At 38.0% G+C, this 20497-nt stretch overlaps 2 protein-coding genes across 3 annotated transcripts in view; both read left to right on the top strand.

Moving 5' to 3' along the window:
* The first annotated feature begins 1103 nt into the window (after positions 1-1103).
* LOC119489667 (kelch-like protein 12) overlaps positions 1104-20497 on the top strand; it is a 42133-nt gene continuing 22739 nt past the window's right edge. Inside the window, exons 1-4 of one of the 2 annotated variants that reach the window (XM_037772406.1) lie at positions 1104-1170; positions 11842-11917; positions 14935-15096; positions 15189-15231. In XM_037772406.1, coding sequence (XP_037628334.1) covers positions 15034-15096; positions 15189-15231 — 106 coding nt within the window. In that variant the 5' untranslated portion in view covers positions 1104-1170; positions 11842-11917; positions 14935-15033. The remainder of the gene's footprint in view (positions 1171-11841; positions 11918-14934; positions 15097-15188; positions 15232-20497) is intronic. The other variant, XM_037772403.1, reaches the window with a different exon arrangement.
* On the top strand, positions 5572-7384 carry cebpb (CCAAT enhancer binding protein beta). Its single transcript, XM_037772410.1, has one exon. It carries the CDS (start codon positions 5814-5816, stop codon positions 6777-6779), a length of 966 nt encoding a protein of 321 aa, XP_037628338.1. The 5' UTR covers positions 5572-5813; the 3' UTR covers positions 6780-7384.

Raw genomic sequence — 20497 nt, forward strand, 5'->3', positions numbered from 1 at the left:
TTACAAGTTTGAAGACACCTGTGATGCTAATTACAGGACACACCTTAGTTTAATATGTCCCTATGGTCAAATTATTTTCAATCTTTTCTAGGGCTACCATCATTTTTGTCTAGGCCAGTTTCATCAGTTTGTTTTTTAAAATGATTCTGTTGAACCACAATTCAAAAGCAACAGCTGATTTTCATTAGTTAATTTTCAGTAAATTTTTATTTATTATTACTTTTGTCAGTTTCAAGTTATTTCAGTGACCATTGTGGGGTTTTCTTTCTTTAACGGAAGAGTACCAACAATTTTGCCTACGTCTGTATATACATGTATACAATTCATTAAGCAAATTACAATATATAGATATTTAAAAAGAACATGCATGTAAATGGAAGAAAACAATAAATAAGTAATCAATGTTTGTTGTGTCAATAAAACAAACAAACAAATAAAAAACAATTAATAACAATATATTGCAATATCAAAGGATAAATGTAAAAAAATATATATATATATGAAGTAGAGGAGTAAATAAAAGGCAGAGTGTGAGTTACATCTATTATGTGTTGTTGTGGTTGTCTCTGTGACATGCACTGACATATCCTGCAGCTTCTATGGCAATGACACTATTTTATCCAAGTATATGTTGTATTTTATTTTGGACAAACAAAATCTTGGAGTTTACATTTCAAGATTCAAGATTCACTTTATTGTCATTTCACTGAGTATTTGTATACACAGAAGGAAACGAAATATTGTTTCTCCCAGCTCCCCGTCAGTGCATTAAAAATGATAGAATAAATAAGTGTTAAAAATAACAATAAAAGAATAAAATAAGTAAACGTTTCAGACACAATTTCACACACTTTGCAGTCGTGTTTAGCAGCAGAGAAAAGTGCATTTATGTCCATAGTAAAGTGCTGTTTGCATTACTGTTCCAAAAATTGTCTTTGACATGTGACTAGCTTTAAAAACTGTTTCTGTGTTAATGCTGGGGGGTTTCATCAAGAATGTTTTCCTAATTTCTTCATATCTCTCTCCCTCTGTCTGTGTACATGATGTCAAACAACCTAACAACCAGAGCAGGTGTTACAGCCACATCTGTCACCCGGCACATTCTGTGATGCTGCAACTTCAACCAACCGTCAACCGACTGACAGGTAGCAGTTAGCAACGTACCGTCAGGTGAGGCATTAACGGAATAATTATTCACACCTTTTACTTAATTATGTTGTTTTTAAAGTCAGTTCAAAGTAAATTCATCAGCAGGTTTTGCTGCTACAGCCTCACCTGGTGTTGAATGACCAGTTGCTTAAAGTGGTATAGCTGCTTCTTGTCACCTTGGTTGCCATTTGCTGCTGTTCAGCAATATTTGACTAGAATTGCAAATTAGCAATACATTTACTTAAAAGTACTTCATTACAAGTAGCTAGGCTTCTAATGTTACTTATAGTTTGTGTTATAGGTTAACCTAATTTCAAATGAACTCTAATGTTATCTGTTAAATAAATATCGTGGTGTTGAAATATAGTGGAGTAAGGTTAAGCTAAATACATCATCTTTCTCTCACTATATTACACTATCAAATAATGAGTGGAACATGTATATCTCTCTCTTAAACTTGTGGAGTAGAAATGTAATGTAGCATAAATAGGAAATACTCAAGTAAAGTGCAAGAGTCTCAAAACTATGCTTAGATACAGTACTTAAGTAGCCTATAAGTCAGGAACTTGAGGCCCACTTCTGATTAATAAACAATTTCCGAGGACCACTTTCCCAAATAAATGACAAACTGGGCTATAAATATGTGTTATGCCACTGTCAGGTGTAAAGACCCACATACATATTCAGCTTACCCTCTCCCATCACTCCCTGCCATTATGAATCCAAACTATTCAGGGTCATGTTTCCTCACCACACGCTGTGGAGCTTACTGGAGCAGGGTTGTCCCCAACATCACTTTTTCACTTTAAAAACAGCTCCGTTTTGTGTCACTGCATCCGAGAACATTATGTCTGTAAAGGGGAGACTCGTGGGTACCCATAGAACCCATTTTCATTCACATAACTTGAGGTCAGAGGTCAAGGGACCCCTTTGAAAATGGCTTTGCCAGTGTTACTTCGACAAAATTTAGCGTAACTTTGGAGCGTTATTTAGCGCTTTTCCCGACAAGCTAGCATGACATGGTTACCAATGGATTCCTTAGGTTTTTATAGTTTCATATGATACCAGTATCTAAACTCTAGCTTTAAAACCCGCCCGCTACAACCTCTGAAAGACAGAATAGGGTCTGTCGGATTTTGAGGAGGTTAATCTGACCATTTGAAGTACCTCCGCGGCCCACTAGATGGCGCTCTGAGACCCACCAATGGGCCCCGACCCAGTGGTTGAGAATAGCTGCTATAATATATGCCGGTAGCTAACCTTACTCAGTTACTTTCCGTCACCCTCATTCACTCCTCTGTCTTTAAACAATGTATTTTATTGTATAAGCGTATGCTTTTTATGCAAGATATGACTGCAAAGTAACCAGCAACTATAGATGTCAAATAAATGCAGTGAAGAAAAGTGTAATATTTCCCTCTGAAATGTAGTGGAGTAGACCCATTGGAAATACACAAGTAAAGTAGGCTACAAGAGCCTCAAAATTGTACTTAAGTACAGGACTTGAGTAAACGTACTTGGTTAATTTGCACCACTGCTCAATAGACACTATACTAGCCAACTAACAAAAGTTGTGACCCTACAGTATTAAATACTATAAAAGTTCACTGTTTGCAGTGGTGGAATGTGTAACTACAGTAAGTACAGTTATCTTTAATATTGCGATACTTGTGCATTACTTGAGTATTTCCATTTTCTGATCCTTAATGATTCTACTCCACTACATTATTTTGGGGTAAATATTGTACTTGTAAATAGACATTACATTTATCTTACTTTTACATACAAAACATTGGATCAGCTTCTAAAATATGACCAGGCAAAACAGGGAACGGATCCCCGGGGGCCCTTAAAAGTCCTAGGTTCACTATGTGCCAATTGATTTAACTAATTTGATTAATATAAATATCAACTAAGGTAGGTTCTGCATTATTAGCTAATCTTGTGGCCCGGTTTTGTAGCGGTACTGTAGGTCAGAATCTAGTTTTATTACCTTTATTATTTAGAAAACCTAGGATCAGGTGGTGTTATACCAGTACATTAGTCCTGGTTACTTTCTAATAATGAAGCGGACATGCTGTATCAACTTGAAGGCGACGCGGCACGTATACAACGGATTGGGAGTGGTTGTCAGTTGGGGCCCAACAGCAAAGTAACAAGTATATTTATTCAAGAGCTGTATCTAAGTACAATTTTGAGGCTCTTGTACTTGAGTCTTTCCAATTTATGCTGCTTTATACTGTACGTTCTCCACAGAGGGAAATATTACATTTTTCACTCCACTACATTTATTTGACAGTTGGATTTACTGGTTACGTTGCAGATTCATATTTTGCATAAAAACATAAGCTTATGCAATCAAATGTATTGTTGGGTGAAAGTGAATGAGAGACAGCTTTCAGTATTGACTGGTGGAAAGTAACTGAGTACACATATACTACTTTATTCTCCAACAGCAAATTTTTGGCCCAAGGCTCCCTAACAGGCTATGGGGTCACCATTTTTAGTAACAGCAGATAGCAGTTATACCAAAAAAATACAGCAATAAAGTTACAAACTGTAATGATTCACAGAATAAACTGTAACACAGGTGCATGCATATGTTGGGGATCCACCTGGTAAAAAGAAGGGGTTTTATATTCCTGGGAAAGACATAAGTGTTTTTGGCTGCACATGAGTGAAACAGTTGTAGAGATACACATACAGTATGTTGCTGTAATGTCGCCTGTGCACATTCTTGCAGTTTACCACAAGATGGCAGTAAGACCTCACTTTTAATCGACATCACTCAGCTCTGATTACAAATTGTAGTGTATAAAGAAGAGCTGCGAGTCAAGTTATGAGCAGGCTGTGTGCATTGAGGCTCATTAGACCTATACTGAGTATGTGTATATATATATATATATATATATATGATACCAAGATCTGTTTTGTCACCTCAGCCACTGAGTCACTGTGTCTGGTTCTAACTACTTGTTTGTGAACTGTTTATTGTTAATGTAATGTTCTGAGAGGAATAAAATGATGACCCATGAGACATACATAGATCTTGGGGCATTATGAGAAATCATTTAAGTGTTTTTCACATAAACTAGGCTGACTAAATTCCTCACAACTCCCACCCTGACCCTCATACAGTGCTGAAGTGGATGTATCATCTTGTACAGTTTGACCACACAACAACAGACTGGTTTAAACTAGTCTCTCTGTGTGTGTGTGTTGTGGGGAAACAGCTGTCTGGAGATGTGCTGGGCTGCTTTCAGGAGCATCGTTGTTATGGGGTGATTACGCATGAACTTAGAAAATGGTTGCCACTGACTGAGTGGGATTTTTCCATTATTGTCAAGTTGATGAGATGTGACTGTAGAGGGCGTGAATGGACGTGTTGTCAACAAATGGTGGTTAGAAGTATTTTGTTGTGACAGTTGGGGTAAAGAGACATGGTGTTGTTTTTTTATTTTCACTTTTTAAATTTATGTTGTCTCAGTTTCGTTTCATGAAAACCACTAAAGTTGCATTTCCCTTCTTTTATTCTGCTGCTGCACTAAAAGTCTATGCCACAACTTAATGACACAAAAACCCAGATTAAGTTTTTTTTTTATCATGTCCAAACACAAATATAGTTGAATGCGGGAAAGATCTTCAGGCTATGTAGCTAGCTAACCTTACTCAGTTACCTTTCTGTCACCCTCATTCACTCCTCTGTCTTTAAACAATGTATTGTATTGTATAAGTCTATGCTTTTTATGCAAGATATGACTCTCACAAAAACCCAGATTAAAGGTCCAATATCATGCTCATTTTCAGGTTCATACTTGTATTTTGGGTTTCTACTAGAACATGTTTACATACTTTAATGTTTAAAAAAAAACTTATTTTCCTCATACTGTCAGCCTGAATATACCTGTATTTACCCTCTGTCTGAAACCCTCCGTTTTAGTGCATTTCAATGGAATTGCAACGGAATTGCGTTGCTGGGCAACAGTTTGGGTCCATGTGTACTTCCTGTCAGCTGATGTCATTAACATACACTGCAACAGGAAATAAACTTGGATACATTTAGAATGTTCACGTTTAAAACTGAGAAATGGTCTAAATATTGTAGATTTGTGACATCACAAATGGACAGAAAATTCCGAATACGGGCTGTGTGTGTTTCTCTGTGGATTAGGTGTTTCAATACATTCACAGTAATTATGTAGAACTTAAACCTGCTTTATAATATAAAAGCCATGAAAATGTCACTGTTTTACAATATGGGACCTTTAAGTTTTTTTTATCATGTCCAAACACAAATAGTTGAATGCGTGAAAGCTGTTCATAAAGCATGGCAGATAGTCCGGTTGGCTCCTCGCTGCAGCGTCACACACCTGCCCAGCTGACGCCCCGCCCAGCGCGTCTCATAAAACACCCTTGAGACAGGAAGACCTGTCAATTCCTCCCAATCCATGAACACAGCCTCTTCAAAAAAAAGTAGTTTCACTGCGTGTTTTTGTCACAGTCACAGTGACACAGGACATTTTTAAACAACTCATTACATTCCGACCACTTTCTGCCATTTCGCAACTGAAGCAACTGAACCAAAAAAAAACAAAAACCAACCAGCCTGGGCGTCTCATCTCAAAGCCCTCCATGCTCCTGCAATCCGGCGGGTGTTAAGATCCATGGAAGTGGCCGGCTTCTACGACGAGGGCGGCTTTGCTATCCACAGTAGAGACAGCATTATCAGTCCCATAAGCAACGGCAACGGCGGCTCATACTGGAGGCTCGGCGACTCGATGACGGAGCTGGGCATTGAAGAGCGGGAGAGAGCGATAGACTTCAGCGTTTACCTGGATTCAGCTTTGCACTGTCCGCAACAGCAGCACCAACAACACCAACAACAACAACAACAGCAGCAGCAGCAACAACAGGGGGACGTTTTCTCCGATTTCCTCGCGGAGAGCAACAAGATCAAGAGAGTTGCAGCTTTGCAGAACTACAAGAACTACTCGCTGCTGAACGAGCTGGAGACGAGCAGTCAGTGCGACAACTTGAGGGACCCCAGGGAGCCCTACGCGCTGCTGGGCTACACCGAGCTGCAGGAGACCCGGGTGGATAGTGTGCTCAGCAGCTCTGAACTCATCCAGAGCCGCTACAGAGCTGCTGCTGCTGCTGCTGCTGCTGCTGCTGCTGACAGAGACGACAGCCAGGAAGACGCAAAGATGGAGAACGGGTCGTCTGGGTTTGACATGAGGTCCTACATTCATTACCAGTCCAACAGCGGTAGTCTTGGAAACATCTCCTCCTCCGCGTCCTCCACTTGCTCCAGCCCGCCCGGCACACCTGGACCGTCAGGTAGTAAAAGAAGCAGGTCACCTTCTTCTTCGCACGGCGGTGGCAAAATGTCCAGCGGGAAAGCTGGAAAGAAGCGCTTGGACAAGGACAGTGACGAGTACAGGGTGAGGCGCGAGAGGAACAACCTCGCCGTGAGGAAGAGCAGAGACAAAGCCAAGATGCGCAACTTGGAGACTCAACATAAAGTGCTGGAGCTGGCTGCTGAGAATGATCGTTTACAAAAGCGAGTAGAGCAGCTGTCCAGAGAGCTGGCCACGCTGCGCAACCTGCTCTCTGCCACTGGACAATGTTAGAAAACCTGCTGTTCAGAGAGCTGGCCACTCTGCCACCGGACAATGTTAGAAAACCTGCTGCCCAGAGAGCTGGCCACTCTGCCACCAGACAATGTTAGAAAAAAAACCTCCAGCAGAGACTCCACTAGTGCTCCTCTAATCATTGATGGACTTTAAGAGCTTCTAGAGGTGATGCCACTGAACAAGTGTTGAGAGAAAAAGAAACGGTATGCTTTCACAGGTGAAGACAGCGACCACCAGTTTACAGGGACACTTTGAATGGGACTGAAGGAGAGCACAGGGTGCATGGATTGATTGCGCAATCATTCACGATTTCTTCAACATGTCACCCTTCGCTTTATTCTCAGATGTCATTTTATTTGTGTGTATGCAGTATTTCGGTGCATATTTTACATACGTGCGAGTGAATTTCTACATTTTTGTGTGTATCTGGAGCAATGGTTGTCAAGGGGAAGAGTTGTGCTGCAGTGAAATGATGCAACTCTTTGTAATAGTATTGGCAATGAATGAAATAAGTCTAATTATTTAATATTAAATGGGGGAAAATGCTTTAATTGTACTTGATATTTTATTGAATTAAACAGATTTCTACTTTGTCTAAACAATTCCATTTGCAATTTTCTTCTTTTTCTGTGCGTTTGAAGCAGGTGCAGACAGAGGGTGTTGGGCTTGTCTTACATATCCACAAGCCATGATAGTCAGAGTGTGTATTTCGATGTGTTTCAATGCAACATATTGCAGATAAAAAACTGGCTCGACCTTTAAGGCAAATTTGCAAACGTTTAATTCAGGCCATTATGTCAAATTTGAAAGAGACATCAACAAGCTGAAGGAATGTGTTTGTTTTTTTTGCACATTGAGTAATTTTTTATCAACAGTAAGGCTAAAAACATTTTATTAATGCCTCAAATCGCCATCATCACTATTCATTATTATTTAGTGTTTCCACAAAGCAGAAAATGGCGTTTGATCAGTGCCATTATACGGCTATAGAAACCTCCTCTGTTACTGAATATAACATGAGGATTGATATGTGAAACTGTGTTTTTCTATGAAGACTGATATGAATGGATTCCTCATAGTAACAGAATCTCCACACTTTTATTGGGTAATGTTTAATGCCATTTTCTTTCCTCTGTTTACACACTGGTTGACACAAAAATCCTCAGATCCTGAAATACATCCAATACTGAAATGATACTGCTGAGAACAGCAGAAAAAAAAACAGTCACACTGCACGTAGCAGAGAAATGTTAGCTTTATCTTTAGCACACGGCTCTGTCAATAGTCTGCTGGGTCCACTGGCCTAGTGAGGGGTTCAAGGTTGCATGAAAATTAATCAGCAACTAACCTCCTCACACCACCTCAGGTCACGCTTCAACAGCCAAAAGACCTGGCTGGGAGTCAGAATGGGCGAGATACGAAGAATCCTGAGCAAACCTTGTTCAACCCTCAGAAGGAAAACACTCAGCAAGAAAATGAAGAAGTTAAAAAATGGGAGTGACAGAGTAGGTTACACCAGACATGATAGATAAGTTGACTATTTGTTTGCAGTGGAATTTACCAAGCCCTTAGACTGCATTTCACTGTGTGCACAAACGTATCTGTCTCAAACAAGCAAACCACAGACAGATGGATAACGAAAGAGGCATGGTGGGATTTGTAGGTGATCCGTGACAATTCAGGGTGGGGAATGTTTTTCCAGCTCTCTCTTCAAACAGCAGAAAAGAGGAAAAACCACCTCTGCTAGTTTTTTAAGAGGAGGGCACTTTATTGGCATTAAAAGGTCACGTTATATTCTCTATAAAATCTGTTGCTGTTTTGTGCAGTGAGGGATGACATTTTAAACTCAGTGGATGTTTCAACACACTCAATGATGGAACAGTTTGGCTTTTAACTGTTGTGCAATATCCTCCCTTTCCAACACATCACCACTTGAAGAATGCTACACCCACATTAAGACATTGTTATACTCCATGAACGTGACAATAGCTGTAAGTAGTTGTGGTCTGGCTTTAGGCTGTACTGGGCACAAAAACTGTGCAAGTAAACATGATCATTCATACATACAGATTTCAAGAAAAGTGTTTTTAGAACATAATGAACAGAACCGCAGAAACAGAGTCATGTTTCATATATCGTGTTAATGATTTAACATTCAGCACTCCACTGTCGTGACTTTTACAGCACATTTCCTGCTCTTGCCACTCCCATCGTAGCTGTCAGTTTTGGCACGGATTCTTTTAGACATTCTAGGCATTTTTTTTCTTCGATGACCCCTTGTTTCCCATTGGAGCCCCACGCAGTCATTCCCTGCTCCTGGCACACACGCTGACAGGAGAGAGGGAAATTCCCACACAGGATGACCTCTTTTCTTGAAAGTTTAGCCCAGCCCCCTTTCCTCATTTTACCGTCAATGGGCAGTGTCTGTCCGTAAACTCCTCGTTGCATCACAGCCCCTTCACAGGCCAACTGGCCTCCTAAAAAAACTCCTCTGATAAGGCAATACAAACACACACACGCAACCACACTCACACACGCAAACACACACACACACACGCACACACACACACACACACACACACGCACACACACACACACACACACACCTGCCACTCTAATGTCCACTCTGTACCAGTTGTTGAGAAATTGAAGATTTTTCTTTACCTATGAGTCATGTTAGTATGTTCTTTTGACGCTGATTGGTAGTTTTTTTTGTTCCTCAAACCACTTTTCTACAATGTTGTATGAGATTGTACTAGAGTGTCAGTCCGTAAGATTTCAGTCTGATTGATTTAGAATTTCTATTTTAGTGAAAACAATGGAAATGTGCTCTGAGTTCAGCAGTCTGGAGTCTTTTTGTTGATACACGAGCATAGAAATAGAATAGAAATGTATATCTATGTACATGAGCTTCAAGTTTTGTGAACATTGTCCCTTTTTTTGTGTGTATACAATGGAGAAAAACTGTGATACAGCATTCTTTTACCAGGAATGTCACCACAGAGACCTGGTTTGTAATACTGCAAATATATAAATATTGCAATACTTTCATTGACGGGCCATAGGCTCAGTCACCATTGTGTTACCTCATTTGGCGATAGATAGTGAATTAACAGACATTTATTTAAATGAAAATCGAGATTGCAACCTTATATTAATCAAAAAAAGTTGAATGATGAAAACTCAACCTTCTGTTATTTAACACTTTTACTATTAATTTGGCTTTGGTGTAGTTTTTCTTGTTTAGTTTGTTTCTGTGTGAGCTGATGCACAACACATTTGTTGCTGTTTTACATCATAAATAGCTACAGAAGTGTGTTGAAGTGAAATTACACTACGAACATGGAGCAAAACAGATGGATTAGGGGTTTGTTGCTTCTCTACAGATAATTACAGTTATTTAGAAACAGTTATGACACAAATTTATACATCGTAAAGAGCTGCAACAATAAGTAGATACATTGATGAGTCGATCAACAGAAAATTAATCGACAAATTGAATCACTTTTTTAAACAAAAATCGCAAATATTTAGTTAAATATAGTTTTGAGCTTCTCAAATATGAGGACTTATTGCTTTTCTTTGTCAGTCATGACATTAAGCTGAATATCTTTGGACTGTTCAGATCAGACAAAAAAGCATTTTTACTATTTTCTGGTATTTTGGTGATGATTAATTGGAAAAAATAATCTACAGATTAATCGATAATGAAACAAATCCTTAGTTGCAGCCTTAATATAGTACTTGGTAATAGCAAAAATGCTGAACTAACATTTAACAAACACAACGTGGCTACAGCTGCTTCATAGCGTCTAAACAATCAACTTGTTCATCACAAAAATGCAAATCAGCACATAATGATAACACAGTAATTACTATTTTCTGCCAATTTGGTTAAAATTCACTTTTGACATAGTTTGCAATGCATCTAAAAGAAAAGGCTGGCAATATTCACAATTTTTATTACAGTCAAATCCCATGGAAAGACCAAACCAAAAGTGTGTTGGTCTAGTCCGTCCCTCTATACGTTTCTGACTTCCCTACCTTGTCTGTTAAACTCAGCCCCAAACTCATTGGTTCCTATTGAATACATTAATCTATAAAAAGAGGTCATAAATACACACTCTGTAATTTCTTAAAACAGCCGAGCACTGTATTTTTTTTCAGCAAACTTCACTCAAACAAAATAAATAGTGCATTTTTGGGAACTATTTTCAGCCACAGATAAATATATATTTGGTGCTCCAGTGAGTATTTACTGCAACAGGATGGTGTACAGCACGTGGAATAGAGTCAAAAGAAACTAACCATGTTCATCCTAATGAAGGAACATGTCACCCAGTGCAAAAGTGTGGCACATTGGTGTGTTTTTATGGCTTTTGGACAACAATGTAGCTCTATGGCACAGAGGAATTAAAAAAATCAGGCTTTAGCTACACAGATTAATTAATTTGAATTAATTTTATGGGATTTGTTGGCAATAAGAAAAATATAGAATATTAATAAAAGCCATTCTTTAAATGAAATCTGTTTCTGACAGACACCAGTCAGTTAGTTTATATTTAATGTCGTCTGCTGTTTGTTATCTTACATCCACCTAATCACAGTTATGCTGTGGAGTACCTCAAAGTTCTATCCTGGGTCCTGTTTTGTTTTCTCTTTATATTATTTTTTGCACATTTCTTCCTTTAATTACTCAAATTATAGTTATTTAGGACCCTCAGATACTGAAATGGTTTGTGTAGAAATATTTGACCAGTTTTTGTTTATATCTTTATGGTTGTAGTGACACATCATCCTAAAGAACTTTTTGTCTATATTATATAGAGATAGTTTGCTCAGTCAGAATTTTAAAGATGGTTGACCAATGTAAAGCCTCTTATGATTGTCAAGTCTAGACCAAAGGCAGAAGGTAGTCAAGATGTCTTGGCCCTCTGAAATTCTGAAATACTCTATCAAAAGTAGCCAAACCTGCGTCATCTTTTTAGTCACAATTAAAACAGATATTTATAAATGTCATGGTGATTTTAACACTGTGATTTTGCTGGTTTAATTACAGTTCCTCCTCTAAGTGAAAGGAGCGCCGGATATCCGGACCATGGGTTGTAACGGGAAGCCAGACCGCCTGAGCTACGGTAAACGGACCAGAACATTATATGTCTTGAACTGCACCAAGATTTCGACATCTTAGTTCACTTCTGCTATTTTCGCTGTGGATGACTGTGAAAACACCAAACTGACGTGCAGAAGTGACTTGCGGTCACTACACAGTATCAAGTATCACTGCCCAGATCTTGTGTAACACCAGCCCATCCTTACAAAATGAACGTTTAATTATTAGAGAAACATTTGTGCGTGAGAAGAGTTCATTTCAATATACTCGCAGTGTATGAAGGGTTAATTGAGGGTTTATGCAGAGTGGTCAACAAAATGCTGGAATCTGAGAGGAAAATTGTTAATTGAAGCTGTATGAAAATGTTTAGTACCATTTGGGAATAAATTGCGGTTTTGGTGGTTTAGCTGCCTGACATCTTAATATAATTTAAAAAATAAGGATTTCATCAGGATTTCCCCAAAAATTATAATAAATTGCTATCAAAGTGCAAAAAAGGCCTCTGAGAATGATCCCCCAGAATACATTTGAATATATTTGAAAATGTATTTAGCACACATCATTTCAAATGTGACACCTGCTCTTACAAAATGTTAAAATATGACCAAATTATGATTATTTCCTAATAGTAGTAAGCCATTTATTGATAAAAGAAAGCAGCGGTAGAGGACATGACATCGTTTACTTAATAGTAGCAATAGCACAATGCAAATTCATCCCATCATGACATCCCATCAGCATTTAAATTTAAGATTTCAGTCCTGATTGATTTAGAATTTCTTTAAGCAAAGTACATAAATATTATCAGAAGAATGTACTTAAGTAGATGCAAAAATGTACACTTTTTATATACAGTATTTTATATAATTGGATTAATATTACGGATGCATTAATACATATCATTGTAATGTTGTATTTGGTTGAGTTTGAGTTAAAAAATATAACTTAACATACTGTTAGGTAGTTTAATCTATAACGATGCATCAAATTTTAAAAACTGATTTTATGATTCATGTGTAAAATCTTAATATGTTAAGTAACAAGAAATTATAGCTGTCAAATTAATGTACAAAAGTATCATATTTCCATCTGAACTGTGGTGGAGTAGAAGTATAAAGTCACAAGAAATGGTAAATGATTTAAAAAAAAAAAAAAATACTCCAGTAAAATATAGTAAAAGTACCTCAAATTTGCACTAGTTCAGCAGTAAATGTACAACAAATGTACACAAACTGAACAAAGGATGGCGTTTGATGACACTAATTTCAGACATATTAAATAATGAGCCGGTAACATTTTCCCTTAGTCAGTATTTAATAGAATTGGAGGTCATTCAGGGTCACCTCACATGAATAAAATCATTCACAGCCAACAAGTCCCTTCTCAACAGATATGAGCCAATATTGATTTAACACTATTATTATACTGGCTCCTCCACACACACACACAAGTAGACCTCAGTAATTTCTTGTGTAGGTAATTATTGCAGAACTTTGTAAGAAGGAAGCTATCCAATTAGTATTTCACTGCAGTTTCTATCAATATTGAAAGTTGAACACATTACTCTATTCCTCAATGCTCTCCTCTAAAACTTTCCTAGATTACCAGACATTCTGACATGATGTTCACTTAAGCTTACATCCTGTTTTATTTTGACAACTGGGCGTTGGAAATTGTGAATATTATGGAAGTGAAAATGTATCATCTAACACAAGAAATACCACCAATAGTTGTGCAAACGTAGGGCCACGATAAGGCCACTTACTGTAAATTGTACATATTAATTGAATCGGGGGATGAAAGATGAACGTAGTTTAATCGAACCAGCTCTGCAAAAAGTTTAAAATTGAACTGGTATAACAGCTATTGACTGATTTGTCATTCTGTAAGTTTGTGTGAAATGTCATTTACAATTATACAGGGAAGAAGTTATATTCAGGTCTTTAATCACAATTTTTAAAAAAGGTAGCCCTACCTGAAAGGTGCAAAACAATATGACATGTATTGACCCATTTGTGCCCACAACTGACATTTTCAATTTCCTTTGGGGGAAGTGTTCTCTGGGCTTGCAGAAATGTGGAGAAATTTTTGGTCAAACTGTTTGGCTGAAAAGTGAGTTTTCTTATCATACTATATCTAGTCTTTTGGCAAATGGGACTACTGTTTTTTTCAATAGACTCCAGTATATTTGACTAAGTCTCATGTGCCGAAATACTAGATATAGTATGATAAGAAAATGTATGTGACTCAGAAACTACAAGGAGCAAAATCTCGATTTAAAGTTTATGAACTCATAAAAAGTTGAACATCAAAGATATGCACACATATGCAGTGTAAAAAAAATATTTCATATGGAAAACATTTAATAAACATAATGTTTGCGTTTTTCCTCATTTTTCAAAAGTTCTGTCTTTTCATCCTGATTTTTACTGAGTCGAAAGATTTCAAAGTTGTACTGTTAGATACTTTCCCAAACTATGTCCGTACCAAATTTCAAAACTTTTGACCAAACAGAACAAATGTTGTGGCATTTTTCCTTATCATACTAGATCATCTTTGGGCACAAATGGGTTAAGAGAGGATAGTATTTAGACCAACGATAGGAAGAAAAACCTGTGGGAAGATTGTTCCCCTCTGATCTTGTGACTTCATGCCTGGCAGAGATTATTTAAAAAATGAAACAACGCTGTTATGTTGATGAGCTGCTGCAAAGTAAAACATAAAATGTACAGAAAACTCTCAGCTGTACACTCGTGAAATCACAGATACCTTGAAGTAATATTAGTAGTCATGTGTGGGCTTTGACTCAACAGGAAGTAGGGTGTGTTGACGACGGTGGCAGCAATGAAAGCATTCCACCCACACTAGCTTAACTATGTGACCATCCTCACGTTCACGTCTTACCTTTCACCTCATTCCCAAAAGTTTTTGTCACAAACACACAATCATTGACATGCACTACGTTTGCTTCTGTCACAGACTCAGTAGTGCATCGAAAACAAACTCATATGCAACAATATGTCGTCTTTTTTTCCACAGTTGCTATGAAGAAAACATCAACAATAAGCCAAAAGAACACAGTGGTGACATCTGTGGTGAGACAGGCAGGTCAGCCAGCTTTGTTTACATGTGGACCATATGTTTTCGACGTCATCAGGAAGGATGCGGGACCGTAGGGGAAGCACCAGCTCCAACCTCTCAGTATTTACGATATGACCTACATGCATGAACTTAGCCTATGACAGTCGAGGTGCAATATGTCACATCTACGTCTAACGGTTGGTCCTCAACAGCAGCAGCCGGGGGGACAGGAACAGGAACAGGAACTGATCATGGGTGAGTGTCTCTACAGACGTAACCAAAGACAGCCTCTGACATAGAGGCTGCAGCGTGATAAGAACAACAACACAGAGGTGTTTTTTTACCGACTGATTAAAATCAATCTTGCTGCTTGGTTAGGAAAAGCAGTTATATTCTTATGATACAACACTATGCAATGTTTAATTAAGGAATAAAGCTGGGCTGATGCCAAAAGTTACTTAGATCCTTTACTGAAGTACAACAATGTAAAAATACTCCATTACAAGTAGAAGTCCAGCTTTCAAAATCATACTTAAGTACAGAGCTATTATCAGTAAAATGCACTTAAATTATCAAAAAGTTAAAGTACTTGTTTAGCAGAAAAATGGCCTCTGTGGCTGATAAATTACCACATTGTTATATTGTCAATACTGATGCATTAATACCTAAGTAGCATTTTAATATTAACTGGTTGAGATGGAGCTTCTTTTACATAAAAGTATGGTGTGTAGGATTTGGTGGCATCTAGTGGTGTTGTTGCAGATTGCAACCAACTGAGTACCCCTCCACTCACCCCTCCGTTTCCAAGACTGAGGTAACGTGAGCCACCGAGTGCAAAACCGTGGTAACGCCGTTCACCTGGCTAAGAGGGCAACCTCACCATAATAACACTACTTTAGGCTGGTGAGATAACAGATTTGCACTCTGCGGCTCACGTTACCACAGTTTCACAAGTGTGTCGGAGAACTACGGTGGCCTTCAGGTAACCTAAAAACGCGAAAGGTACTCTCTAGAGCCAGTGTTTGGTTAGTGTTAGTGTTAGTGTTAGTAGTAATATGGCGGACTCTGTGAAGAGGACCCGCTTCATATGTAGATATGAAGGGCTCATTCTAAGCTAACAAAAACACAACTATTCTTTGTTTCAGGTGATTATACACTAATGAAAACATAGTTATGAATATTATATTCCATTTCTGCTAATACTGTAGATCCCCCGAAATGCTACACACTGGCCCTTTAAATTATAGTGCCGCGAGCGAATCTGGCAAGAAAACACACTGATAATCTACTCTAAACAATATAAATTATATACTGTATGTTTATGATTCTGATAAGATGATAAAATATGCATCCCACGAACACATGGCACTTCCCTCCCCTCTCTCCCTGTTCTCCCCATACCATTCCCTGCCCCCAGTCAAATTTCGAAATCCATCCACTATTTGTCTTAGAAATAGCCTAGTGTCACTGCTGTTTGTGATTGTTGGTTTTAAATTACATACTTATTCCACATATTTGTTAGTTTTGTCTAAACAGAGAGCAAGACAGAGACGAGCAAACATACATACAGACACAGACACACACACACACACACACACACACACACACACACACAGAGAGACGTAGACATGCAGACAGAGAGAAAGATAACTAATGTAAACAGCAGAGGAGCAGAATCGCTTGTTGACTGGTGGGGAGAAATGTGTTTCAGGTGTGAACAGCCAGGCTTCAGCTCACGTGGCGATTAACATAGTGCTTGATATATAATTAATTTTTGGCATTGAAACAAATTTGCGTTAACGCAAATTTGACTCTGTCACAGGATACATCTGAGGGCTTGTGCGATGATTAATGGGAGAGGAAAGAAAATAAAAACAAAGTTTGGCCACACATTTGATACTTGAACCTCTTTTGGGCCTTGAACAGTTATTTTAATTTAGCCATCTTTTGGGAAAAATCAACACCGTTCTCATGTCTGAATGCTAAATATGAACCTACCACTAACAACCAGATCTCTTAGCTTAGCACAAAGACTGGAAACAGAGGGAACCAGCTGGCCTGGCTCTGTTCAAAGGAAATATACTGTGTTAATTAGTGAGCTATAGAGGTGCTAGTAGCTGGATTTTGTCACCTTTGAACGGAGCCAGGTTAGCTGTTTCCTCCTGTCTCTAGTCTTTATGCTAAGCTAAGATAACCGGCTGCTGGCTGTAACTTCATATTAAGCATATAGACATAAAAGTGGTATTGATTTTTGTTATCTAACTCTCAGCAAGAAAGCAAATAAGTATATTGCTGAATACGTCAAAACTATTACGTCAGCAATGTGTCGTATTTTATAAGCTTGTGTTTTATTATGCAAAGAATGAATCTGAAAAGTAACTAGTAACTATAGCTGTCAGATAAATGCAGTGGAATAAAAAAGTACAATATTTCACTCTGAAATGTAGTAGAGTAGTATAAAGTATAAAGTAGCATGAACTGGAAATACGGTACTCAAATGTAGTGCAAGTACTTGAGTAAATGTACTGTGACACATTCAACCACTGATCGATACTGGGAGCTCACTATGTCTCATTCACTCCCCTGTCTTTTGTTAGTTTTGAAATGATAAGGGCATGAAGAGACATGGTACACCTGATTGTGTTCTCACACTTCCTCATATCAAGCTTCCATTGTACGACGCTGTGAGTGGTGACTCAGACTTTGCAGAGTCACACTTGGAAGGATCTGACTCCCCTCACATTCAGGAATTTCCTGATGCCTGCTCGGCTCCCAGCGCAAATGATCAGCAGGTCTCTAAAAGAGACTTACAGTCAAAGATCGTCCCACCCACCCTGACAGCTGGCCAGCTATTGGGAAGTTCCAGGTTAATAACTAAACTGAGGACACATGCTGGAAGAGTCAGCAGGGCAGGGCAGATATCCCTTTTGGTCGATTGTGAATGTGTAGTCAGCATTATGCACAATTAAGCTGAGTAAGGAGAGACAACTCATAGTGCACTTTTGACATTTGTTCAAGTGACATTTCTCAGAGCTGTCATATTCTGATCTAGGAGCTTTAATTTTTCACCCAAATCATAAACATCGAAATATGTAGGCTTTGGTAGATTACATACATAAATATGGTATACAGTATATTCAAAGTAAGTAATAAAATGACCACAAACAGCATGGGTCATGACAACACTGTCAGATCAGACAGTCTATAGTTTCAATAGAAACAACTGTGCCTTTAAGAGGACTTCCGGTCCACCTTGATTGTAGTTTTCCTACTGAGTGCCGACGAGTGAAGCGTGTTCCATCATGTCTCCTCATTTGACGTCAGAAGAGAGCCGTGGCTGGGAGTGCTATTACTCACTCTGTTTAAGTTGCATTCCTGTACACCGCGTACAAGTGCCTGCCTCTTATTTCCCAAACAGGAAGTTCTAGCCAAGACTGTTGCCAAATCATCTGTACTACATCAGTGTGGTGAAGTTTGCTCAAGCACTGCGTGTCTCAAGACATGTCCTTCCTTCCTTTAGTGTTCACTGACCGTCGTTGTTGTGGTCTTATACACTAAAACAAACCTAAACTCATTCTTGGGCTTTGCTTAGTGGAACAGTTTGGACCTTAACCTCAAAGTTTTGTGTATTAAAAGGAACTGGTGTGTGTTTTCACAATAAACTGTTGAGAAACAATTTCATATCAGTAATTCCTGTGGTGAGAGTGGTCAGAATAGTTACTAGAATTCAGTTTTCCAGTAGTATTTTCATGAAAACATACTGTTTGCGTAGTTTAAAGCAATTAGAATTAGAATAAAACGAGGAGTATTTGTGGCATGCAGCATCACGATCCCCTTAAAAACAAGAGGCAGTGTATGGTCTGCCAATAGAGGAACACTCCCGATTCATCGTTTACTGTAAATAAAAGTAATTAGGATAATTAAATGTAATTGATGAGCAAACCCAGGTTCAATACAGAAAACAGGAAAGAGTGTGGGCTGCAATAAAAGCCAAAGCTTCTTATTCAGAGATAGAAGCAGTAAGTTTTACAGTCTAACAGCGCCACCTGGGGGTGGTTTTAAGACCCACTGGAAAAAGAACATTAGCAGTACTCACAGTGGTGGAAAAAGTACTCTGATCTTTTACGTAAGTAAAAGTAGCAATACAACATCGTAAAAATACTCATAATAAATGTCCTGCATTCAAAATCCTGATAAGTAAAAGCAGAAAAGTATTAGCATCAAAATATACTTAAAGTACCAAAAGTAAATGGCCTATTTCAGAAAAATATGTATATATAATATCATTGGATCATAGTTAGTGATGTATTAATGTGTACTTAAATGTTGCAGCTGGTAAAGGTGGGGCTAATTTCAGCAACTTCATATACTACCAGGTAGCTTAATACATAATAATACATCATAATTTATTATTTTATCTATATTTTTTATTAAAAATCTGAATCTGCAAAGTAACTACATCTGTCAAATGAATGCAGTGGAGTAAAATTATAAAGTAGCATAACATGGAAATACTCTAATACTAAATAAAGTGCAAGAACCTCAAAATTGTATTATATTATGTAATACTGTGCAGTACTTGAGTAAATGTACTTAGTAACTTTCCAAGACTGACACTCAGACTGGAAGATTTCCTGACATCACTAGAGATATTTTGGCAAACCTTTATAAAGGGTTTATAAGTTGTAACTAATATTGGCTTTATTAATTCTTAATCAATGATGTACTAATGTTTTACAGATCCGTTATAAACCATCAATAAGAATATACTTTTGGGCTATTAAAATGTTTAACTTATTTCTACAAAAGAGCTACAGACCATGGACCAAAATCTATTTATTAACAACTTATTAACACTTATACCTGCAGAGTTAATGAATAAGGCCCTTTAGTAATGACTTAATTGACAGATCTGTAAAACTGAGTTTCTCAATCACACGAAAGCACCACTTTAAACCATGTGTTTACCAGAGATGTGCTCATAAATTTTTTAGGAATAAGTCATTCAGCATGAAAAAGCGTAATAAAAAAAATGACTAATCTACTAAAGAAATCTTAGTTGACTAAGAACAAAACAACAGATGAGAAGAGGGTGCAGCCTTAGTTCTAACTAATGGCTTATAACTGAACTATAACGCATCAGTAAATACTTGTTAATATGAATAAAGACAATTTGTAAGCCATTTATAAAAGGTACATTATTAGAAAGAGGTACCAATATTTCTAAGCATTCAAATGTAGACATTTTGTTTCTACAGAGTGCAGCAGTGTTTCATTGATTGATGACTTGAAGGAGTAATGTCCCGGAGTAATGTCCCAGAGCACATTACTCCTGTTGTTAAATCTTTAATCTCGCTGCCACTCACTTAGAGAACTACTTAACAGCCTTGGGTCGAAATAAATCTCTGATACCGTTGAATATAAACCCAGCAGGTCACTTGGGTCTTTAAGAAGCAGTCAGCTGGTAGAACCTCAAGTCAGAACCAAACACAGAGATGGAACCAACTTCCTGGTGATCGCA

Source organism: Sebastes umbrosus, chromosome 6, assembly GCF_015220745.1.
Source record: "Sebastes umbrosus isolate fSebUmb1 chromosome 6, fSebUmb1.pri, whole genome shotgun sequence".
NCBI lineage: Eukaryota > Metazoa > Chordata > Actinopteri > Perciformes > Sebastidae > Sebastes > Sebastes umbrosus.

What these genes read in the sequence shown, in the direction of transcription:
- cebpb (XM_037772410.1), top strand. Translation starts at nt 5,814, where the DNA reads ATGGAAGTGGCCGGCTTCTACGACGAGGGCGGCTTTGCTATCCACAGT.